The sequence below is a fragment of the Podarcis pityusensis genome, assembly GCF_964106645.2.
Source record: "Podarcis pityusensis genome assembly, chromosome: 12".
NCBI classification, from domain to species: domain Eukaryota; kingdom Metazoa; phylum Chordata; class Lepidosauria; order Squamata; family Lacertidae; genus Podarcis; species Podarcis pityusensis.
In genome coordinates this window covers 33,247,289-33,273,218 of record NC_138037.1, presented here as the reverse complement: position 1 = coordinate 33,273,218, position 25,930 = coordinate 33,247,289, and the positions used below count along the sequence as shown (strand labels likewise).

At 38.8% G+C, this 25,930-nt stretch overlaps 1 protein-coding gene across 3 annotated transcripts in view; it reads left to right on the top strand.

The window, feature by feature from the left end:
• Nucleotides 1-24,143, top strand: part of SNX13 (sorting nexin 13) — a 64,727-nt gene extending 40,584 nt beyond the window's left edge. The window contains exons 14-26 of one of the 3 annotated variants that reach the window (XM_080974625.1): nt 560-664; nt 1,933-2,065; nt 3,450-3,487; nt 4,952-5,021; nt 7,228-7,400; nt 8,593-8,700; nt 10,071-10,181; nt 13,434-13,595; nt 15,414-15,485; nt 17,644-17,789; nt 18,951-19,019; nt 20,031-20,143; nt 20,416-24,143. In XM_080974625.1, coding sequence (XP_080830751.1) covers nt 560-664; nt 1,933-2,065; nt 3,450-3,487; nt 4,952-5,021; nt 7,228-7,400; nt 8,593-8,700; nt 10,071-10,181; nt 13,434-13,595; nt 15,414-15,485; nt 17,644-17,789; nt 18,951-19,019; nt 20,031-20,143; nt 20,416-20,663 — 1,548 coding nt within the window. In that variant the 3' untranslated portion in view covers nt 20,664-24,143. The remainder of the gene's footprint in view (nt 1-559; nt 665-1,932; nt 2,066-3,449; nt 3,488-4,951; nt 5,022-7,227; nt 7,401-8,592; nt 8,701-10,070; nt 10,182-13,433; nt 13,596-15,413; nt 15,486-17,643; nt 17,790-18,950; nt 19,020-20,030; nt 20,144-20,415) is intronic. The other 2 variants (XM_080974626.1, XM_080974627.1) reach the window with 2 other exon arrangements.
• The last annotated feature ends 1,787 nt before the right edge of the window (nt 24,144-25,930 follow it).

Below are 25,930 nucleotides of genomic sequence, written 5' to 3'. Positions count from 1 at the left end.
ATGCAGAGGCTCTGATGAACTTAATAAAATTGAACTACAGAGGATCCGTCTTTACTTTTTACACAGAATAATGTCCTTCATTTTTATTCTTTATGTTTGGCTTTGAGCAACTCAATTTGAATTTGGGGATTCAGACCGAATGTGACAAAGTCTTTAGTTGTTTGGTTCCTTTTTTTATTTCTCTTGTCTCTACAAGACTAACACACATGCATTTTAGATACATTTTAAGAAATATATTTTCTTCAGATACATTTTAAGAAGCACATTACATTAAATGCCATCTATAGGCACCATCCCCTACTCTTCCTTGCTTCACTCTTGCCATGAGCAGAGGTGGAAACGGTAGGTCCTGACTAGCATTTCTAGAATCTATTTATAAATATCTTTCTCCCTTGACTAGTGATCTTGGTTTGATGAAAATAATTGTTGCAGTCTTTACTTGTTAGGTGTCTATCTTTACCTTTATTTTTTCTCTCTGCAATAATAATTTGAGTTTTATTTTTTTACAAATTAAAATAAGGTCAAGTGGTGCACAAATTTATTGAGTTCTCTATGGCAGGCATCACCAAGAGTCAATATTGATGATACCTTGGTTGCAAAACTGGCAGAGAAACTGAATAATGAGGATCCAACTCCTGAAATATTTGATGAGATTCAGAGAAAGGTATAGTATGCTAATTCTCCTTTTCATATGTATTGGTGGAAGTTGGTTGCTAATAACTGATTTTGTTGATTTTCAATGAAAATTCAAAGTTATCCCAGAAATATTGCAGCATTTCCATTACATGCAACTCATAGCTTGCTTTCTGTGGCTTGTGGCAGATGTAAAAGTACCAAACTTCTTAAAAATGGAGTGCTCCCACATATGAATTCTCTCTCGCTTCCTTTTTTTCAGAGTTAACTAGGGTGCCATGTTGAGTTTGCTCTGAATTTGATCATAACTGGACTAAGCTTTAATTGGGGCGTGCCCAGCTTCTCAGTTCCAAAATGCACAGCAACAAATTCATCAACAGCTCAGCAAAATTGTTCTGGGGGCAATTTTGCGTGAATAACACTGCTTTATTAACAGCATGGCAGAGAAATTGGTTGGTTGGTTTAAATATTGACCCAGTTTTTAGACCAGAGCTTTCCAAACTGTGTCATGACACATTGGTGTGTTGCACAAGCACTTGGGGGCTGGAAAGGGGTTGGTTTAACCTCTGGTTTGCTAGTAAACCTTAATTACTGTGTCGCAAAATGATGCATGTCTAAAAAGTATGTCACCAACATGAAAAGTTTGGAAAGCTCTTCTTTAGACCTTCATTAGTTAACTGCTTTAGACCTTCATTAGTTAATTAACTATGGTTTGGACCGGGGTAAGCAACCTAAGGCCCATGGGCCACAAGTGGCCCACCGTGGTCATTTAACCAGCCCTCGAGCCACTCCCGAACTGAACTGCCCGCTCAGTATGTCCCTGCGTGCTGTGCTAAACCGGTGCAGCGCAGCGCAGGAACTCGCTTCTGCGGTGCCAGAAATTGTGTCTACACATGTGCAGATGCCGAAAATCGCATCTGCGCAGACACAGATGCTGGAAATCACAGGCACGCGTGCAATCCGGCCCTCTGCTGGAGTGAACCGGCCCTGGTAAACCTTGCCGGCCCCTGGTGGACGAAAGGGGAAATGGATTCACTACAAATTGGAAGCAACAGCTTTACAGTGCTTATGAAGGAGAAAGGGAAGGGGAGGTGGGAAGTTTGTGAGCCGAAGGCACCTAAAGATGAGCTGTGTTCTGAATTGAGATACTCAGGTTTATAATTGGGAAAGCAGTGTTGTTCAACCTGGTAAGGCCTGCCATTCTTCCTTGGGTGCTGTGCCACAATTTAGGAGACCTCTGAAAGTCTAATCTGCTTGATTCCATAATTGCGAGTAATACTGAACTTTCCATTCCATAAGGTATATGATATGATGCTCCGGGATGAACGCTTCTATCCTTCATTCAGACTGCATGTCCTCTACGTCCGAATGCTTGCGGAGCTAGATATGCTAAAGGACCCTAGCTTCAGAGGATCAGATGATGGTGAAGGGGGTAAGTTTATGTTGTGATCCACCCTGTGATCTTTGGATGAAGGGCTATATACAGATTTAATAAATAAAATAAAAATAAAGTTTATTCCAGATTTTAATTGTTATGTTTTATGCTTATTTGTGATATCACTGCAGCATCAGATTTACTGTGTGATGTTTTTAAAATCTGTTTAAATGTTTGCCCTGTCTCATCCTGTATGCCCAGTAACAATTTAAGAACCAAGATATATGCAAGTCCAGTAAAATGAGACCAAAGTACATTAAATCCCAACCTGATTACTCAGTTCCAGTTTCCAAAAGGGAGCCCACATTGTGTGTGTGTGCATGTGTGTGTGTGTTTAAGATGACAGGCACTGATATGCCTTAGCAGAAGGAAATTTCACTGTTGGGTTAATTGTGCGCCATACCCATAGGACTTTAAAAACGTGCAGTCATTCTGCATTGAGCTTGCATCGTGCATGAATAGAGAACAGTTTCCTTTGGATAAACTATACACTTTATGGTATGGAAGAGAAATATATAAACATCACAAAATATAATTATGATCTCTATCCAATCTCTTTCATCCTGGTAATTATTACATGTTACAAGCAGCCCCTTAGTAAACTGAATATGAAACTTTCTTGCAAACTTTTCAAGTCTATAGCTTGCTCAATAAAAGAGCACTCAAGTGTCATTCTACAATTTCTTCCCCCCATGCTTTGTCATGTTAAGTTCTGCTGTATGAACATGTATTGTATTGTTGTGGCCCATCCCAGATAAGGAAGACACACATCTGATAGTTAACTCTATTGGCAAGAGAAGCATTTCCAGCAGGTTCCACAGTGCTCTGATGATCACATGCTTATATCCTCTAGGCAGCTGTCTATAGGTCTAGAACCTGCAGAACAGTTGCAATAGCTATGGGGCTCCTTCCCTCCTCCAGTTTATATGCCTTCTTCTGATGTGTTGTGTACCTGCAACCTGAGACTTCTCCTGCGTGGAAGTCATTAAATTTTTACCATAACCACTCCTGATTTTATTAATGTGTCAAATAGGGTAATATTATATGATAGTAGTATACAAATAATAAGTGTGCTTTGCTGCCACCTAGTGGTATAGATTAGTAATACCTTTAAGTTTTAACATTAGGGCCACACTTGCATGCCTGCTAATAGTTTACCATGTTTGTTCTAATCTAATTAGGAATATTGTGATGCATGCAACTTTCAAATTAGCCTAAAATTCATCATTAAGTTAAACTATGTGGATATCAGTAATGTTTTGTAATTAGATCTTCGTTTACACTTTCTATTCGGAAAGAAATCCTGATATGTAATACTTCACATGTTAACTTGCTTAAACATTTATGTTTTGACGTACAGTTCTGTGTCTTATTTTGACAGAATCATTCAATGGTTCTCCTACTGGCAGCATTAATTTGGTAAGTGTGTTTTTTCAAGTGTGTAATGTTGGCGGCAGTGGCAGGGTGGGGTAGGGTAGGGGGAACAGGACTCTTTCCTTGTGCTATCTTCCAAATAACTATCACCAGCAGCTCTTTATCTGACAGGGGAAAACACACAGGTGCTTTCAGCCATTCAGTAACAAAAAGTAGTGAGGATATCAATAAGAGAAAGATCATTGCTATGACAACTGTATCCTATGGCATCTCCTTTTCTGACCCTGTTCCTGACTCTTAACAGAAATTAGCTGAAGCTTTCCTACAACTTTTATCCTGGCCAGGAAAATTTCACCCACCTAAATTTACGTTTGGCTTCTGCCAAAGATAAGGATAGTTGCAGGAAAAAGTAGCAACATTTTTTGGTAGCATTTTCTATTGTCATTTCAAACTACAGACACGCTCCCACATCCCACACATACGTGACCATGTTTACGCAGGCCAATGCAAAATAAATAAGTAAATAAACAGGCCTTCTCTTGCTCAGGACTGCTGCCATTGATCGACCAGAAGCAGAGCAGGAGGCACCTTCTCCCTACCTCTGCTGCACATCTGTGCCCCCATCCTGGCTTCAGTTCTGCTTGGCGCCCTTCTCAGTCCTCAGCCTCCTTGGCCGTCCATTGCTACCACACATACTGGCTCACACAGAGGCAGGCAGGCAAGCTTGCAGGCTCAGGACATGCTGGGCAGTGGCCCCGGGTGAATCTGCCTCTCTCCCGCCTCCCTCTCCCTCATCCTCCCTCTCGCTCTCATCCCCATTCACCCTCCCTATTAAAGTGGGGTGCTCCCCACTTTATGTGATTGCACCTATGCCCACAGGGACCTGGAATGTAATCCCCGTATAAGTGGGGCACACCTGTAATTGTTTAATTGGGAGATTACGTAACTAAAGCTTTACTTATTTAATTAATGAGAAGCAAATTTAATCGATGCTGGTGGGACTTAATTGGTGGGGTTTTTTAATTTTTATTTCTAGTGATCTATTTTGAAGCTAGTTTATTAACATATCAAGGAGAGGGATATGGTAACCTTTCTTTCAGGCAAGCTAGTTTACTGCCTAGAGGACATTCTGTTTTTACTTAGAAAGCATCCAGAAATAAGGTTTCCCCTCTACAATCTCAAGTGATAGCATTCCAAATGAAGACCTCATTCTCAGTATTGTGTAGATAAAATTTAGATACCAACCTTAAAAAGGAATTGTTCAAGGATAGGTATATTGGCTACTTGTAGCTGTGATACCTAAGTGGAACCTCCATATCCAGGGAAAATATACATCTGAATACTGGGTGCCAAGGAGTTTGACTTCCATTTTTGATCTTTGCTTGCAAAGTTGTAGAGGCATCCACTGTAGGCTTTCAGAAATAAAATGCTGCACAATATTGGCTCCTGGTCTGTCAAAGCAGTTTGTCATTCTTGCTAAAATTGTGACTCTGGCTATTCTTCTTCTAGTCATTGGATGATCTTTCAAATGTGCCTGCCGATGAGTCAATACAATTACATGCATATATTTCAGATACCGGTGAGTTCAGTAGTGATGCTTTCTCTTTCAATATTTGGTCATACTATCATGGCTGTTGTGTTCCTTTTCTTCATAAACCTTGATTAACTCTGCCGTCATGTACCTCTTTTAAACCAGCTACTTTCCATCATAACCTTTTTGTCCTCATGATCTCTGCTTGCTTGGTGTGGTTATTGGTATTCACAAACCCCAAGAACAAAGAACTGCTTAAGGCTCATGAAGGGGCTTGATGCAGCCCCATAGATTTTAAAAGCTTATTTTTTCTTGAACATCTGCCACACCACTCATTCAAATCTTTTGAAACTTTCCTTAGTTTCAAAGCAGTTTTCCAGGCAAGCCTATAGGCTTCTTGGGGGTTATGGAATTATTTGGAGTTCCTTGGCTCCTAAGCCATTCTAATTTTGGATTTCCCCCCTGTATTATTAAAATGTCATTTAGTTGTGTTGAAATTCCATGAATGCCTTAGACTATTCAATATAAGACTGAGTTTGTTTCATTTTCATTTAATGTACAATAATGTCATCATTAAATTGTATGTATTGCACCATAATTTTATTTGTTCACATCTAACATTCACCTGTTTACATTAAGCAAACATTTGTATTATTATAGCATACTCAGATATTTTTCTTCAACAATAAAGAGTTCTTCAGATCTATCTGATGGGGGGAAAGCTTTTTTCATTCCAGGCATGAATACTAGCAGCCAATTTTTCAGTTGTTATTTGAAACTCTTTTTAAAGTGTTGAATCTATGGGTGGTATTCCAGTAACAAGGATGTCCACTTACACAGTAGGACTCCTGCCCCCCCCCCCATCCCCAGATCTGCTCCAGAAGTTTGGAGGAACCTCTCAAACAGATTTAGGGGTGCATGGAAGGACAAATTTCACAAGCAGAAATTATTGATGGAACGATTGCCTTAGCAGTAAGTTGGATTCCAATATAAAAAGAGCTGGAAATGAAAATATGCCTAAAATTGAAACTGAAACATGCCTGTAAGTTAAATGGCCTGATATTACAGGGGAATCACCACTTACATGGGGGTTCCCTTCCTGGCTGCTGAGAGTGGGGGTTCTCCTGTTCTGCCCCCTTTTTGGCACTGAAAACAGTGGGTGTGTCAGCAGGGGTATTCGTGCTGGTCATACACAAGTGGGAAAATGCATATAGTTGCTTAATAATAATAATAATTTATTTATACCCCACCCATCTGGCTGAGTTTCCCCAGCCACTCTGGGCAGCTCCCAATTGAGTGTTAAAAACAATACAGCATTAAATATTAAAAACTTCCCTAAACAGGGCTGCCTTCAGATGTCTTTTAAAAATAAGGTATCATCTATCACTACACTTCATATTCTGTTATTGGTAATAACCACTGAATATGACAGCTTTACAGGGACAACCAACTTCTGTGATCCTGGGAGTCAGGAATTATTCAATTGGTGTGTGTTCCCCTCGCCCCAAAAAAGTTTATTTTCTATATATGACAGTTGTTGCTCCCTAGCTTTCAAATCTCATATATTTACCACATACAGCTTCAGTTAGTTTGACATATCCAGTTCCTAAGTAGCTACAGATACAACCTAAACCAACAATGGAATAGTGGAATCAACCCCTTGTTGTTGGTACCCCTTTTCAAGTACCTGCCCAGGTACATCATAGGAGTCAGAAGACACAAATGACCTGAGACTTATATGCAGCTGCATCATATACTGTCTGTCTGGTATACAGCATTTGGTTGTACAAATAGAGCCCTCCCACCTCCTTCCCAAAGCTGGGAAGGTGCTAATTAGACTTTGTGAAGGAGAATGGAGGACTCTAGGACCCTGTCAGAGCCACCATGCCTCCTTCCCATAGCTCAGCACCTAGCTCACCCAACTTTGGGAAGGCAGCACAAGGGTTGAAAGGGGTGTCAAATGTTGTCAAGGGCTGCCCCAAAAGGCCTTGAAGGCTGCATGCAGTCCCCAGGTTTCCGGTTGGACTGCCCTGATCTAGACAAGAACATTTTGCTGAAGTATCGCTTGATTATAGGATGCTATGATTTCATACACAGAGCAAGGCAGTTTGTTTTCTTCCTCAGTTTGCATGCCCATTTTGTCTCCACTTCCTTGTCATTTCCAACATCTCTTCATTTCATGTCTCTTCTGCCCTTTCGCCTTCCTCTTTTGTGTTCCTTTCTTCTTCCTTCGTTTTTTGTTTTAAATTGCTAGTTTATGCTGATTATGACCCATATACTGTGGCAGGAGTTTGCAATGACCACGGCAAGACATACGCGCTATATGCTATCAGTGTTCGTCGTCGAACCCCAAATGGTGACGAAGTATGGAAAACATATCGTCGCTACAGTGACTTCCATGACTTCCACATGAGGATTACTGAGCAGGTAATATCTGCAGTTAAAATGTGTTTGTGGAAAGAGCAGGTGGCTTCCTCAATTAATTTAAATTAGTGATGAAAGAGGTTCAGTGAGCTTAGCTGGTCTGTGCTTCTGATAATCTACTGGAGTTGGGATAAACTAGCTAAGTCCAAACTTAGGAGAAGTTATGGTTTGGCTTGTAGTGACCTCAGAATAAAGTAAGTTAATATCCCAAACAATCCTGTTCCAAACTTCAGCTGCATTGCTAATTTAAATGAGCTTTTAGTTCAATGGTAATTTATGTTTTCGTCTCAGATTCTGTCCCTAGTAATTCCAGGTATGGGTGGGAAAGACCCCCATCTGAAATCCTTTAGAGCAGGCATGGCCAAACTTGGCCCTCCAGCTGTTTTGGGACTACAATTCCCATCATCCCTGACCACTGGTCCTGTTAGTTAGGGATTATGGAGTTGTAGTCCCAAAACAGCTGGAGGGCCAAGTTTGGCCATGCCTGCTTTAGAGCTGTTGCCAGTTAAGAGTCATGCTGTCCTCCAAAGGTTTTGAACTACAACTCCTATCAGCCTCAGTCAGCATGGCCAGTAGTCAAAGATGATGTAGTACAGACATTTGGAGGGCATCACATTGGCTACCCTTGATCCAAATGGACCAATGGTTTGACTTGGTATCAGGCAGCTTCCTAGGTTCTCATACTACTACAGAATTGATATTTAGGATCACATTACTGTGCAAAGAAGTATCTTGTATGCTCACACACATATGGAAAAAGAATGTGTCAGGGAGAAACCTAAGCTAAATCTATCCTTGACATTTTCATTTCCTGTATGTAAAGGGTATCTTGTGTACACAGATAAATGGATAAGACTAATGGTCCTTTATTCTGCATGGTTGAGCATTCAGTTGCATTAACCCACATTGTTAGCCCGAAGTGGTACAGTCTAAAACAAGTTGTTCACTTGTCCAGTTAATGTTAAACATTCATAGCATTGGTGCAGATATAACATTCCAGATGTTTCCCATCACAGTTAGTTCTGGGGGTGAGTGAGGGAGCTTCCTCCTGATTTCTTAAACAAAGTAAATAGATTGGAAGTGTTGCATGTGAAGTGGACCCGAAATGTATTTATGAAATGAATGCATAGTAATTCAGTTTGGATGTAGAGGTTAGATATATATTTAAAATAAAAAATTATGGGTTCTTTTCTAGTTTGAAAATCTAGGAAGTATGTTAAAGCTTCCTGGTAAAAAAACATTCAACAACATGGACAGAGACTTCTTAGAAAAAAGGAAGAATGATTTAAATGCATATTTGCAGGTATGTTTTTATATTCAAATTTTTCATTATGTGTGCCTTAATATTTTTTTCCCTAATTTGATCTCTTGAAAATTTGCATCAAAGTTCAGGGCTGCCTTCAGATGTTTTCTAAAAGTCAGGTGGTTGTTTATTTCCTTGACATCTGACAGGAGGGTGTTCCACAGGGTGGGTGCCACTACCAAGAAGGCCCTCTGCCTGGTTCCCTGTAACTTCACTTCTCACAGTGAAGGAACCGCCAGAAGGCCCTCGGAGCTGGACCTCAGTGTCCGGGCTGAACGATAACTTGATATGTTACAATTGAAAGTGTTTTCAGGCATAGTAGTTCTTTTTGATGGTATGAAACATGTCATGATCTTCTACTGGCGTCATGGTGTCACTGGATTGGGCTCTGAATCCACCGTGATCACGAGGCAAGAGCAAAGATTCTGGGAAAGTAGGCGGCTCCCATTCAGTTTTTTTGCTGCTGCTTGATAAAAGCCATCACATCGCCTTTAGCTCCTGTTTTTCTTACGTTTCCTCAAGCTATTTTTTCCTCTTTCTACAATTCCTTCATAACTTTGTGAGACCTTTTATCTTATTTCCTTTCCATTCACTATCCTTCAAAGAAAGATTTTTTTAAAAGACAAAAAGATACTGGTAGAAGATAGTACAATTGGTACTGACCTGAAGTGTAGGTCTCTGTGACGTCATGGGGTCTGTGGGGCCACTCCCTAATATGAACTGCAATGTCCCTCTTCCTTTTCTTACATGTTCTATGCCCTGTTGTTTAAGGGGAAAGTGGGCATCTTTTATTTCCTTACTACCTGAAACCCCGATGAGTGTTTGAGCTTCGCGAGTCCATAAAACTGTTTGGGAGCCCATAAAACTGATTGGGAGCCACCCACTTCCCCAAAGAGTCTTTAGTTCTGCCTTGTGGTCAAAGTGGAGTTGCAGCCCAATCCAGTGACCCCATGACACCATAGGGGTCAGGGCCAATTTTACTTTTCGGCACAGTTTCAGTTGCTTTTATGGAAGATGCCTTTAAAATGTGAGAGTAATGGTACTCCTGTAACCTTTATATTTTTAGATGGAATTGGAATAAATGTACAGACATACTAGCTTGTTTTGAGGGCACAAAGCCCACAAAATGTCAGGCAAAACTGATAAGATTTGACAGGTACTTTCTGTCGTGAGAGGGTTTGGGGTTTTTTGAATGGGGGAGGGACTGAACTGGCCAATTCTGCTTAGGAGAAGGACTACTAGTTCTTTTAGGAAGCAGGAGCTATGCAAAAGCATTTAAAACTTCTTGTTACTGCTGTGCTGTAACGTGTTTTATCATTCAGAACCAAAATGCTCACCTTCCAAAATTACCTGCCTCCTTTACTTCTTAGCTTTTGTTAACTCCTGAAGTGATGAAATGTTATCCAGCTTTAATACACTGTCTGTATGACTTCTTGGAAAACAAAGCATACAGTAAGGGAAAGGGAGAGATTGCTCGGAAGGTAAGAATATTATCTGTTGTCTAGCAGGGCTCAGTGATGGCTGTCGTCCTACAACATTGTGCACAATCAATCAACATAATCTGTTGTTCATATTGTATGCCCTTCGTTGTTTAGCTTGTATTACGTGATTTATATATGAATGGACACGTGGTATAAATGCAGTATGCAAATAAGGGGTTGTTGTTGTTTTTTGAAACAGAAGCATTTATTTATCGGCAAAGAAGCCAAACTTGCATAAGAGAATTGTTGTAATGCAAAAAGTTTCTGTATTGTTTATAAGTTTGCTATCAAGCCTGAGATGCACCTAGTGTTGAAAGATGTAAATATCCCTTCCCTTTTATTTACCCTAAAATCCTCTGCCCATTCCAGGCACCACATGCTTCATGACTCCAACCACCTGCTCAAAAGAGAGAATGCATGTCTCCCTCTAAAACTGGTCTTTGAGGCTGTTTCACATCAAAGAGCAAAAGGAGCTAAGCACCAAATTTTAAAATGCAGCGCTTTGTCAAAGTTGATCATTTAGTAATTGTGCTTGAAGTAGATCAACTTGCAGATTTTACATGCTTACTTAGCCCTTTTGCCCTCACAATTCCTTTCTATAAATTAGGCACAGCTTTCTGTGCTATTCTTAAAAAATTAAATTTAAGTAGAGGTTGAACTAAAATACATGTGTCTAAAATGATTCAAGCTTCTGTAACTCCCTGGAGACTGAATCCCTGTTGTTCTTAAACTTTTTCATTTGAATGGAACAGTTAAATTAGTGCATATTCATATTGTGCCATGGTTTGTACAGTTTCTATCAGCTCATTTGCATGCCACTTAAAAATATGTGGTTTTCTTGTTTGGCCAAAAAGAGAGAGCCTTTGCCCAGAAACCCTTGAGGGCTAGACTGAGGACCATGTTGTCTCTTCAGGAATCGCTGTGCTTCTGCCTTAAAAAGATGGTGGGCTTTAAATCCAAATGCATAATTATATCTGAAAGAAGTTTCTGTATTTTGCATGATCCTTCATTGCAATTCCATTATAGATATTATACAAGGGCCATATGGACATGGTAAGGGAGTGAAAGTAATGTATTTTATACATTTATCCCACAAGGATTCTTAAGATAGCTAACATACAACAGGGACACAACAACATATTGACAAAACCACAACAAAATGTTAATGGATTAAAAAACACACCAGGCAAATATTGTTGGGTAGCGGCAGCAAGCATCAAACTCTAATAAAAACTAAGGGGGAAAAAATCATTCCTACCCATTTTCTGGCAGGCAAGCAAACGTAGGACATTCCACAGATTAGGGGTAATAAAAAGCCCCTCTCTCTAGCCACTGGTCAACACCTCAAGAAGCAGAAACACTCAGACCAAGTCCTCAGAAAAAGGTGTTGGGGTAGATATCATGCTTTTCAGTCCCAGACTACTTAGGGCTTTGATGGTCAGAAACAGCACTTAAAATTGTGCCTAGAAACAAATAAGTAGCCAATATAGATAGATTGGTTATTTAATTTCTATACAGCTTAATATATAAAAATATCTCTAAGTGGTGTGCAAAAAAATGAAGCAACAACAAACAACCTAAAGAAAAACACACTGTTACATATAAAAATGTTAGATAAAGACAAAATTATATATAAATCAATATCAATTCATTTGCCTTTTGACACTGTTCTTTAACTGTTCTCTGTTCTCTCATGTTAGAACCAATTGACCATCTAGCAGTTTTATTTTTCCCCAGTTGTAGTTTCCAAGCAGTCTTCAGAGGCAGCTGCAACAATTGAGGCTGTCAGTGGAGTTTCGTTGCAAGAAAAGCCATACCTGGCCAATCAGCCAAACGCTCCAGAGAATACTTGAGCATCCATCTGGAAAGGGAGGTCTAATTTCACGCCAGGCTGTAATTGGCTGGCTTTAGAGGTGTGAATAGGCTTGATGCTACATTTTTCAAGGTTCTTAGGTGTCCCATCAATTATATTTGCTCACTTGGAAAAACTCTTGGACACAGGCATTTGTCCTTGCCTCCTCCCAAACAGTTGATTTACAAACAGCTCATGACCACTTTGGAAACATGCCCACTGCATTACAAGTCTTGGGTGAGGCACATTACTATATATATTTTGAGTTGTAATAGATTTTAGATATATGCAAGCAACAGAAATCAGCAAATAACATAGTTCTAATTTTTTTTTAAAAAAAAACTTTTTCTTTTTTTGTTATTGGACCAAAGCAGGGACTCTAGCTTGGCAGGGAACATACTCTAGGAGTGTGGATAATAATGCTTAGAACAACTGTATAGATTACATTATAGAAGTAAACTAGTAATATAGAATCACACATTATGATCTATCAGAAACAATGTGCCCATTTCAAATTATTTCCCTGTATAGTAGAAAATAATCTATGTTTTGATGTCACAGAATTATTGCCCCCCTGCCCCCCCCCCATATTATAGGCTGATGGGGCTGGCTGATGTGTAGTATTAAAACTTAGATTAGTTCTTTTTAGTTCTTTGATGCATTACAGAGGTGGAGGAAGACCACATACGGCTTCTTCAGCAGCAGTGCTTTGTTAATTGGAATGTGTAGCCATCATTTAAATTCTTAATATATTTTTACTAACTCCACACAAATTTACTCCTTCAAAATAACAAATAAATGCACACAGGATAACATTTGTCTGCTTCAAGGGCAAGGGTCTATTATCCCCAGTAGCAGGTGTGTACACTTCAATGGATGAACACTTTAATTTAGTGTGCGCTCTCTCGCTCTTTCTCTCCTCTCCCTTTTATTTTCTCATCTTCCTTTGTTGCAGCTTCCCAAAAATCTGCTCTTAAGGGTGTTGGGACTTTTTGGAACAGTATGAACTTTGGGTTGGGGGGGATACAACTGGAGGGGGAAATCTGAGACCTCCCCCTGTGTGGGTGGAGATGTCTTCTGCTTCCATTCCATTAATACTATTCAGCACCAGTAAACATGGTACTTTGCATAGTAATGTTACAAAAGCAAATCCCTTGCCCAAGAAACTTGCTGTCTGTGGTTGACATTTCTCTCAGTTTTGATTGTTTTCAAAGTCAGGGCATGTATTTTACAAAATTAGCCTTACTGATGCCTGAAATTTACACAGTAATATTTTTTTCGTAGTAATGGCTTTGTATTACTGCTCTCCAAAACAGTGTGATGTTTTCAACACACATTATTGGAGGATGAGTCATATCCTCATAGATTTATGCAATCGTGGTAAATGTTTTCCTCTTCAGATGGACACATTTGTAAACCCACTGCGTAACTCTATGAGAAATGTTTCAAATGCTGTCAAGTCCTTCCCTGACAGCTTCGCAGAGGGGATGACTAAAATGTCAGACAACATGGGCAAAATGTCAGAAAGATTGGGACAAGACATAAAGCAATCATTTTTCAAGGTAAGAATGCATTGAAGTAACGCACATTAGACTTGGTTCCATTTTGAGCCGCCTCATTTAAACATGATCAGACTAGGCAAAGTGTGAGGTAACAGTTATGTTTAATAGTGTTGCCTTTCTTTTTATTTGGAAGAATGAAAAAAATAACTAGGAAGGAGTGCATAAGAACATAATCCTGCCAAAGTCCTTCTGGACACATGGACCCTGTGCAAGCCCAAATCTTGCTTGGAGTCATTTCACCTTATACACGTAATGCTAAACCATGGCTTAGTGATACTTGCAAGCCAGCACTGTAAAATGTGGCAGAGTGAGTGAAACGTCTGTGGGTTCAGATACGTAGATTAATACAGCTGCTACCATCAGTTGAGAAGCTTGATTGTTAAGTTGGCAAACGTTCTCTTAAACAGAGTGTTTGGCAACCATGGGCCATCTTCTTCACGAATGGTGCACCCTGTCATTTCTTTTAATCATTTTTGCCTTACCAATACACTGCAGAATATGCAGTTACATCACTGTATAGGGTAGTTTTGTTTCAAAGACATGAAAAGCTCCCTGATGTTGATGTTAGTTAATTTAGGGTGGTCCACTACTGAAAATGCACACTCCCGTTTTTAATTTCAGAACACTGTCTGTGCTCCAGCACTTTCGTCAAATACTGCCAATTTTGCAACCCTTACTAAGTTACCAGAACACCTAGGCTTATTTTAACATAGTTTTCCTCCCCACATTCCCACTTATTGGCTGCAGCCCAGAGCTTTTCAGTGCTTCAGTGCTCACACGATGCTCTGCCTAAGCAGAGGCCACCCTCTGTTTCCATGCTAGGGAATGTTCTGGCTTGCATCAAGCATCATGTGTGCATCAAGAGCTCCGTGCGTACACTAGAGATGCTGGAGAGTGGAGACAAATGTCTGAAGCAATTTTTCCTCCCATTTCCCCCCCACAGACCTTGCTTTCCATCAGTCCCCTTCCCCACCCTTGAATAAAATATATTTATTCCATTTAGCCTTGTCATTGCTAACCCAACACTTCTGCTGTGTCACACATTAATGCATCTTTCCCAAAACGGAATATTTCAAGTGTGTAAAGTTAAAATAAAACCATGCAAGATGAGTATTTTATCCCCCTTTCCCCTTTTCTCCTTTTTGTTGTATTGCATAAATATTGCTGTAGAGCTGGGGCAGGGAAGCCTGTGGGCATTCCAGAAGCTACTGGGTTCAAATTCCCATCAGTTTCAGATAGCTTGGCCAATTTCCGACAGGCCACAGGTTTCCCCACCCCTGTTCTAAGGTCAGCAATGTAGGGCCTTACTAACCTTTGACAAAATGCACCTGCATAGTAATAAACAATATTGGACTAAAGTAAAATTTATTTAAAAATGGACTAAAGTAAAATTGAAAATGCAGATTAAGCAGTAGTTTATGCCTTTAGGAATAAGGCATTTTAGAAGCATAAACTATTTATGTTATATGAGATTTAAGCAAAAGCAAGTCTTATTTTTCCATTATATTTTATAAATTGATACAAACAAATCCCAAAGAAAAAGTGTGAGAATGCAGGCTAGTTAGGCTTTTTGTCATGTGACTGTTAGATGCTCCTAATGCTGCTTAATTTGTTCCAATACTTGTTTTGGATTTTTATTAAAGCACTTCCGCAGTGCTGTGCCTTAGCAGATTTTATATCAAGCAGTTAAAAGTATTTTATGAACTAAAGTTCATAAAAGTATTGGTTTTGAATTGAGTTTCAGAATTCTCTGGCTTTATAAAGGATATTTTTTTCATCACTATTTCTCGCTTTCAATAATTTCTCTTTGGGATTTAGGATCCTCCTTTAATGCAGAAGACATACGTTGATCCTAAGCACTGCCGTGTTGCAGCACAAGTTGAAGACAATGTGAGTTTGATAGTTGCTTTTAAACTAACCTCACTTTTGCTTATAAATGAAATGTATACATGTGTGTCTATATGTGCATGATTGATACACACACACACACACACGCACACACACACGTGCATGTGTGCACACTAGAGTTTACCCATGGTATTACTATGAATCAGTGGTGCCTAAATATGTAAAGTCCTCTAGTTGAGGTCCCAAGAACAGCTATAGGCAGGTTGAAAGGTAGCATGCTTCATGGGATTCCCACCACCCTTTGACAGCAACCTTCATGCCTTATTTAAAATGAATAGGGAATCTCAGTTTTGAAGCCTGATTGCCGTTTCATGTGGGGGATTCCTGTTAAAGTAACGTGACCCTGAATCCCATCAGGCATGCAAAGCTACTTGAATAGTTCTTTGGATCCCGATAAAACTTCATTATAAAACGTGTCACATATGTATGTATGTATGTTTCCCCCCTACTCCTACAATATTCAAATGATCAACAAATTCTGTGTCAGTTCTATAAAAAAAATATGGATAGCTTCCTTTACTACATTTTCATAAGAGTTTATTATAGTTCCATGACCTCAAAATATTAAACAACTTTTTTGGTCATAGATGTAGTTGACTTTCTTATTAAGTGCTCCAAAGTGAGTGTATGTAAGAATATGAAGGTGAAGATTAAAAGGTTAGGTTCCTGTTGTTCTCATAAACTAGGGAATTTCTGATTTGGTTGAAACACTGATTAAATATGTGAAGATCAGTTCAAAAAAATCTTTTATCTTTAATGAGGACAGAAGGACCATAAGATTACCACTGATTATATGCAGATTTGTCATGGTCATAAATCTGCACCTGTTCTACACTTCACATCTTTTTCTGGCCACATCAAAGCATTCCACTCTGTATATCTGAATGCTGTCTGCTGCTATGATTTTAGCAAATCTCCCCCTTCTTTAGGAGCATTACATGTTTTATGTTTTCATTGTTTTGATCATCACAGAAAGAGCTTATATTCAGTTCTCTTTCGTTGCTGTTACTGATTTCGATTTATGGTGCATCATGCTAGTAATGGAGTGTGAAGATTCTACATATGCATGTACAAGCAAAATAATTTTTTCCAAAATGTAAAATGTGGTTGGATTTGCATCTTTTAGTGTTTTCATGTCACAGAAGAATGTGTTAGTCAGCTTGTACTATTCAGATACACAGTGGGTGTATCAGTGATCCACAAAGTTTTGTTTGAAATTAAGAGCTACCAAGACACTGTGCAGCATCCCAAGGGCCATTCAGCTGATTCCACACACTTGGTAGCGCTTCAGACTTGTTTCTCTTCAAACAACAACCTCCCATGCTGAGCGGCAAAAGATTTCTGAAACTGATAATGCAAATTCAGTTTGTAACATGCTGTTCATTGGAAAAAAGTAAAAAATTCCAAGGGGCCAGTAGTTCATAGAACATCTTTTACCTTTCGATTTTGATCTCTTCTGTTTGTCCTTCATAGAAAAAAGTGTTGCTAAATATGATTTAATGTTTCTAGGCTATAACTTTCAGAAACAGGAATCTGAAATGAAGCCCTATGAGCTAAATTTGCATACTTTGTTGACAAATTATTGATGAGGACTGACAGATATAAACACATTATTTCATTACTTTGTCTTCTGTGATGGCTTCCAGTCTCTCTCTGGGTTCTGTTCCAAGTATTGATATTAACCTTGAAAAATATGTCACAAAAAGTTCAATGCTAGGGTATCTATGGGGGTAGACTCTGTAGTATGTAAATACCAGATTGCTTTCGTGTTTAATGTAATTATAACATGAATTGGTTACAATGGGATCCTGAGATCTCTTGTTCTCCCAAAATCTAGTGCATTGGATTTGGGAACCCTCAAGAACAGTGCAGGAGATGGTGCAGGCAGACTCCATGAAAATTGTCCCTTTTTGTTTGTGGAAGCACCTGCTAGATCAAACCATTTTTGTGAGCAGGACTCCTTTCATTTGAAGAAGGACTGTGTTCGATCCAACCTTGTGTATTTGCTTGAGCTGAAATGTTCCAATAGTTTCATACTTTTGAACAAAGCAAGCTCTTCAGAGTTCTGATATGCATTACTGAAATGAGGAAGATTCATTCACTTGCCAAAAAGTAATAACCTTTTCACCCCATTTTATAGGTGGAGGACAATGTTCCTCTTAAAATAATGCTGCTACTCATGGATGAAATATTTGATCTAAAGGAGAGAAATCAATGGCTACGACGAAATATCAAAAACTTGCTTCAGCAGCTTATTAGAGCAATGCATGGATATACAATAAATAAGTACTGCCTTCCTTCTTTATAATTATAAAAAACCTATTTATTCTGTAAATTACATGTGTAAAACTTTTGTCTTTTAAGCACTCATTTTGGAGGCAAAATGTGATGTGATTTAGTTTTTGTTGGGGCCCAATAAATGGTTCTCTCACTCCTCCTCCTCCTCCTCCTTCAGACAGTGTTTGCTGTCTGTCTTGTTTCCTTATCTAGCTGTCTTATAAAACAGATCCATTAGACTCACCTGCAGGGTGCTTCTGCATGATGGCATACTGGACCCAGGTAGTCATGGTCAGCTTTTGAGCATATCACCTGGGTCCAGTGTCCCTTTGTGGGAGATTACCAATATTTACTAAGTAAAATTATAATTCTCCTTTCCCATCCTACCCTCATGTATCTTAGATAGGGTAGGGTAATGGATTGAAGGCTGCATTTATGTGGTGAACACCTTGGATCAATTTCCTGCTCAGCTGTGAAGCTTAATATTTGGCATTGAGTTAGTCGCAGCCCTGGTTGCATGACACTGTAGGTGAAACTATGTCTTAGTGCAGGCTATCTGTCAAGAGAGGAACTTGCAGTCATTGTGCTTCTGCATTGACCTTTTTATTGCTGTCCTGTGGTAGACTAAGCCATAGATTGGCTTAGCGTGTCATCCAGACCATGGCTAAGCTCTCTCCTCACCAACCATGAGCTGGAGCCAAAAACAAATCTTACTACGTTTGGCATACCGTGTCATGCAAAACAGCCTTAGCAGTCTCTTAGGACTATTCCTGTGAGGTTGCAATTGGTACTGTATCCTTTGCAACTATCCAGCTTTTCTTTGGATAGTAATATGTTAAATATAATTACTTTTCTGAAATATGTAGGGGGGAAATGAAGGTTCTGGAGTCTGCCCCTTAAAGCTCAGCTTGCTGTAGGCACCTTTGCATGAAGATATAGAAGCATTTAAAACAGCAGCAAATTTGTTTAGAGAAATTGTGTGCTCTCCTTTCCTTACAGCCCCACAAATGTATTTGGCAGCTGTAAGTGTTGCAGAGATACAGGTCTTACCAACCCTTTCAGGTGCTGCTGTATCAATGAATGTTGGACATGAGATTTGTCCCTTTTATTTCTTGCATTCGATTTTAAAGAATACAATATAATAAAGCAATATGCCCATCTTAATTTCAGAAAAATAGTAGATCATGTTGATTGGATGACATCTCCTGAACAAGTAGCAGATGCAGTTAAACGTTTCAGGTATGTCCTTTTAACACATGCTGTACCCAAAGCAATTTATGTTTCCTGCCTATATTTACTGTTCACATCTATACAATGTTAGCTGACAACTATTCTTATTTTTCACGAGAACCACTTTCTCTGCTAGGTTTAAAGAGATGATTAACCTTTTCTAGATAGTCGGTCTCTGTAGAAAGCCTCCTTTGCAAATATGTAAAGTTACTTGAAAAATAGATGTACATTCTTTGACCCAACCAAATAATAATAATAATCTGCCTAATTAATGTGCAATCTTACTATCAGCCTTCCTGCTTACAGGGGGAATCAAGGCAACATTATACAGTGAATAATACCTATATCCTGTATGTTTTCCAGCTTTGTTTTGTAGCAGTTTGTTTAACTTCTCTTTCCCAAAGAAAGTTTAAACTGACCTCATTAGGCGTTTTCTACATTCCTCTCCTTTGCACTAGTGGCTTTTAATATCTTGATTTGTTGAGATAGCTATAGCTGTCTTTGCATGTCCCATCCAGCCTAGTTGGCACTGGGCCTCCAGCATAGTGCTATTCCTCCTAATTAATTCTGCTCTGGTCAGGCTAGTAAGCACCTGAAAAGTCTACAGCAACAGTGGCTAAGCTATTGCTTTGCAGATGTGGTCGGACCATAGTTCCTATCATCTCTGTGGATTGGATTTGCTGGCTGGGGCTGGTGAGTATTGGCGGGCTTCAGTCATTTGTCTAGGCTAACTATCACTGGCTGTGATCAATCGTGCACAGCCAGGGTAGTGTCGCTCTCTAAATGTTATTGGACTCCAGTTCTCATTAGGCACAGCCAGTGTGGTCAATGATCCAGGTTTATCATCCCTGTTGTATAACCAGGATCTGAAGAAACACACCAGCTAATCTAGAGAAGCCACTTTAATATTGAGGTCTTAATATAGTACCTAAGCTTTGCATGTGCAAGATGTGTTTTGAGTTTTCAGAGGAGAACTATAACCTGGTTTTTATTTTAACCTGTAAACTTGTCTGCTTGCAGAGATGCCTTTTGGCCCAATGGCATTTTAGCTGAGACTGTTCCCCGCAGAGACAATGCCATTAGAATGCGAACGAGAATTGCTGGAAAAACAAAATTACTGGGGATGATGCCAGGTGTGTGAAATTATTTATCCTTGAGCCGAAGTGGAAAATGTCCTTAGATGTGTCACATAGGTTTTAAAAAAGCAGAGTCTTGTTTGCCTGCATGTGAACAGTGTTAAGAAACTATATCTCTAAGAAAGTTTACAACCTTGCATTTAGTGCGAGGGCTGTTTAGGGAATGATAGTTATTTTCTTGAACATTTTAAGAATTTGTACTTTTACAGCAAATAAACATGAAGATTGAATTGCTACTGAACTGTCACATCATTTTGTGATTTGTCTAGATGAATTGAAGCATATCCTAGGTGCTGAGACAACAAGGAAAGGCATTCTCAGAGTCTTTGAAATGTTTCAGCATACTCAGCTGAATAAGAGGATGGTATACGTCTTTCTGGAGGGCTTCTTGGAAACTTTATTTCCAGCAAATGAATTCCCTGAACTCTTCAAAAAACTGCATTCACCCTCAAAGCAGATGCAGCGATATAAGCAGAGACTGCAATCTACACAAGCGCCTTCTTTACAGAAAAGGTGACACTCTAGATTTTTATGTTGGTGTCCATTTGCCCAGGACTTGGGCAGGTTCTCTGGGGCTTAAAACTCATGCTGTTATTTCTGCACCGGTCTTTTAGTGTCACATATTAGATTATTAATGCATCCATAAGAGATAATCGTTCCTCTCATCCTCCTTCTCTTATGCAACCATTACCATGAACTGGGTTCATGTGTCTAAATGATTTGGTGCATCTTCATGCAACATTGAGAAGAATATTAGCCCGCTCTGTAAGAATGTCTGTTCCTTCCACTCTTGACGGAATCTATGATTGCCAGCAATGAAAAGTGCTAGACTGTGTCAGTTGAGTTATAAGTAAAGCACAACTGTGGTGATAGCAATGGAGGACTTGGCTGCTTTGCTCGGAACTGGGAGATTGTGCAATGTGAAAATCAGGTGCAATTTGATTTGCATTATGACTGTTGAGGCCTTGTAGGTCTCGCTGAGCGGCTCTGAAGTGGTTGAGCTAGCATGAAAGAAGTCTTTTGAACAGATGGTTCTGAGAAATTTTATGATTTTCCCAAACTACATTTGCTAACTAAAGGTTGAAGTAATATGTGTGAAAGCCGTGTTAGCTTCACTTTCCAGAATGATAATAATAAATAACTAAGTAAATTATATTCGTTGGTTTTATTACTTAGTCAGGATGGGTACACATAAAGAAAAACATATTGGTTTGAATTAGCCTGCTTAGTGGTCTTGTTTTGCTCTTCAATAACAGTTCTTGTATTCTGCATATAATTTTTAAAGAAGAAAGGCTCATAATAGCACTTAGTGAAGGGAAGGACAGATGTTTAAAAAAGGGGATTATCACATTTATTTATTTATTAGGAGTTTTGGGGGCTAGGAAACAGAAGCAAATTAAAATACAACGTTCTCAACATTAAGAAATTATCAGAATGGTTTTACTTTTTGCCATTAATTGTCACCCTTAGCTTTATTTAAGTGTGTTCACCTCAAGAGGAAAATTGCTGAAATGACTTGGTTTCTTACTGACATAAGTCTTCTGGACTTCATTAAACAGTCATATGCAAACAATTGCAAATTCCTGAATGCACCACAGTGTATATATGAAAATAAGAGACACAACAACAATATTTTTTTAAATAACAATCTTTTTTATTTTTTGCATAATGTAAAATTTTAATAAATAAACTTCTTCTACACAAAAAGCCCCCTGTCTATCCTCTTTACTTCCAGACATAATGTCTAACTGAGAATGAAGTAATAATTTACTACTTTTGCTGAGCCTTAATTTATCTTGGAATCTCCTTTTCTCGAATCTCCTTGATGAGCACCTCCCATGATCAAGGAATTTCAAAGCATTAGGTATAATCCCCTTAATATTTTACTATATAGTTTGTTTAAGATCCCAAGAAAATATCCCAAATAGTAGTCATTTAATGCTCTGATACTAAACACATTTATTTTTACTCAACGGGGCTGACTTAAAAACAAATGTGTTTCAGGTTTGGGCGTAAATGCAGTACCTAAAGATCTTGCAAAACAGGTCCTCCCATGTAGGGAAAAAAAATCAGGAGAAAATGGCTTTAACCTCAAAAGAGAAAAAGAAATATTCATTGGGAGGGTATCCAAGAAATACATGTGTTTTTAAGGCATGAACAAGGAAGTCTACAGCCCTTCCCCTACCTACTATCCTTATTTGGATTCCATTCTTGCTGTGAAGCCTACTCAGTAATGGCAAAGCTGTAAAGAAAAAAAGATATTTACATCTTCATTACAGTATGCATGTCTTCAAGTGCAATTGTTCTCCCCCATCTCTACAGATCCATACTATACGTGTGATTCCCTTTTACCAGAATCAGAACAGCTTAAGATAACATGTATGAAGTATTCTTTCTGTAGCCTCCTCAATGCTTTTAAATATAGGTGGCAATTGACATGAATCTCTCTCATATATACATACACTTAAAAAATATATCTTAAGATTTGTTCCTCAGTCTGTAGCCTAATTCTAATTGAGGTAGTAGAACTGTCTGGATGCTATTACTTTAAATTGCAGGGGAGGACTTGCATGATTAATTTAAAAAAAGAGCTCTGCAGGTAGAACATCATGTTGGGACGAAATAAGCTTGCTAATCCTTCCCTGTAAAGTTAGTTTTCAGTGTACAGGCATCACCTGCAATTTGAAGTTGAATGATCTTCACAGGTATACTACTCAATGAAAACTTAGGCCTATGCCAGCTCTTAATGACCTTTATTCCTGCCCCATTTGACTTCTAAAACAGTAGAATGCTATAATCCACGTGAAACACTGGAGAATAGGAGAAAAGGCAGGCCTAAATACAGCTCGTAATACGGCCTCAATATATGACTCGAGTCTCATTTTCACCACTTCAAAGTGGAAATGAATAACAGTCAATATAGTATGTGGTATCTCTTACCCCTGGGCCATCTACATTAGACTTCAGAATTATGTTCAATTGTTGAATTTTAAAATTGATTACATATCCAGAAAATGTGTGAATGAAACAAAGGTGTGTTGTTTCTTTGAATGCAATTATTGCACAAAGGGTTTTTTCCATCTATATTTAATTTCAGAGCGTGCCTGTAGACAGGAGCAGTCAATTTGTACACCTCTTCCTGATTAGTTATTAGGCATTGCTCCCATGTTGTCCATTCACATTATCTCGACTGTAGCCCCTGTGTTATTTAAAAGCGCCCCAGAATTGATTGTGTAAATGCAGCAGATACTTAGCCAGGTGTGACCTGGTCTGAGAATGCTGTGACCAGCCTCTGAAAATAAATGTGCCATTGTCCAGCAAAATGCACTTAATTTTAGCCTTAATTGAGAGAGAATGAACAGTAAGGTGGAATATTTCATATGGTTCACCCTCAAGCTTCTGCCTCTGGTGTTTGCTATGACTAAACAATTAATTTTAAATGCTACCAGAATGTGTAATAATTTTTAAAAGTAAAATACGAATTCCACAACCTCAGTTTTAATTTAGTGCAATATTTTCCTGTAACGCATGTGTATTTGAATAACTGTTTAAAAAAAGAGAGAAAGTTTTTAAGGTTTTGAGATCAAAGGTATACTGTCTTAACCAACAATGTATATTCTGTTATTGCTGCTGTGTTGGCTTATCTAAGGACTTGTTTTAAAAGTCTGGTTTGTCACTCCTTGTAAATCCCTACTTCTCTGTGCTCGAATGAGCATGGTTCTTACATTGCAAGGAGCAAAATCTAAAGAGCACATCTGAATATAGCTGTTAAATAAATGACTTGTGCATATCATTGTACAGTATGTGTCAACTGTGTGCCTAATGGTTCTTTCAATATCTCCCCCTTTTTCTTTAATGAAGAATGAAAACAAATTTGGAATGCCATGGTCTCTCTTTCTGACGGCTAAGAACTCTAAGTTTTTATTTGGAGTTTGCATTATGTTTGTCCAATAGAGAAGTTCAGAAAAGTACACTAATAAAAGTATTAACAAGAAAACTTTGAATTTGTCTTATTTGCTTAATTTGACTATAGCCCATATGAAATAGCAGATTTGCTGCGGTGAGATCTTTGCAATGGTGATCTCATGTTTAGGAGAACAAAATAAAGGAGATTAAAGAAAAAAGTTATTGGACTGAATGAAGTATAAGTGTAATAGCAATTGATTTAGAATAAATGTGTCGTAAGAAAACTTAATGAACCTCAAACTTCAGTACACCTGCAAAGCAACCACATTAGCTATACATAATAGCAGACCTTCCACAAAGTATTGTGTATCTTTAGTGCAACAATTTCCGATAGGGGTTTCCCCCCTTAGGTTTTATTTTCACAACAGCTGGACCTGCATGCAAGAACTATTGTTCTACTTTATATGTAAAAAAATTCCAGCTGTTTCACATTAATCTTACCAACTCCACAGTACCAAGTTCCTAAAATGTCACTTGTTTGTGCCCTTGAAAAATGTTTATTGTAGCTCTTTTCTTACCCAGGTATCTAGTAAAATTGGTACTGAGAAAGAAGTAAATTCATTTGGGGGGGGGGGGAGACGGGACAAGTATGGATGACATCCAACTTTACTTATACTTAGAGCAGACTTGCTGAAATCAGTGCACCTACTTTGAGGATGGTTATCCTATGTGTTTAGATTACAGAGTATATTGGATCATAAGCATAGCATATGTGAGAGATCAGTGATCATTAAGAAATTATTATGAATGCAAGCTGGTGAATATGAGTGATCCGGAGTTCCCTATCTTATACAGCATGACAATTAAACTTAATTTTATGAAAAACTTTGTGCTTCTTTTTCTGAATATGAGAACCAGCTTCCTCTCTGTACCATCCAGTGTTAACCTGGACACTCCATATCAGCAATGAACCTAAATAAACCATTTCTGGGAGCTCATGATTCTCTTGAAGTAATTCAAGAGCAAGTGAAAGAAGCAAGAAAATAGTTCTCTATATTCTGTGCACACCAAAAACGATCTTTTAAGAACTCCTACTAAAGTATGTAAGTGTTTTAAGCCAGTGACTGAATCTCTCCATGTGAACGCTGTGTTGCCCTTTCACTTCGGGTAGCATTTCACCAAGCCAGTTCAACAGTAGTTTGGGATTTTACTGTTTTAGCTCTTTGGAAAAACATCTACCTGCAGGTGTTTTTCCCTTTTCTTTACGGGTGCTCATGGAGGTCACGGAAGCATGAAATCTGCCCTAATTCAGCTTAGCTGCTAATCACACAGTGAGAAAAGAAAGTGTGACTGAATATGGAATAAATGTCAGTTGGCACCTGTTTTCGCCATCTCAATTTGTTTTTCTTCTCACGGCATTTTACACCTCTTAATTTAATTTGTGACTGGCCTTTTTCTCCTTCCAGCTGTCCGGGGTTATACAACACACATTCCATTTGTGTTATCAAGGGCTTAACAGGCCCCAGCCACTGAGCCAAGCAAATTAACAGGGCTGCGCTGAACCTGTAGCCCTTCTGCTTTCTCGGCATCTTATCTCGCTCCATGAGGGTAATTCAATTCTCAGCTCTGAAATAGAGTAGGCATAGTTTTAATGTGCCTCGGAATCTTTTCCCACCCCAACTATACAATTTTTCTTAATAATAATAATAATAATGAAAACCTTTAGGGTGCAAACCAGAGTACACGGGTTTTGCAGATGGCGACAACGCTTCTACATTACTCCTAACAGCCAGATCCTATGCATGCTTGCTCTGAAGGCTGAAGAGCTATTTGGTTTCCATTTCATGGGTACAACAGAAATAATAATCCTATTATGAG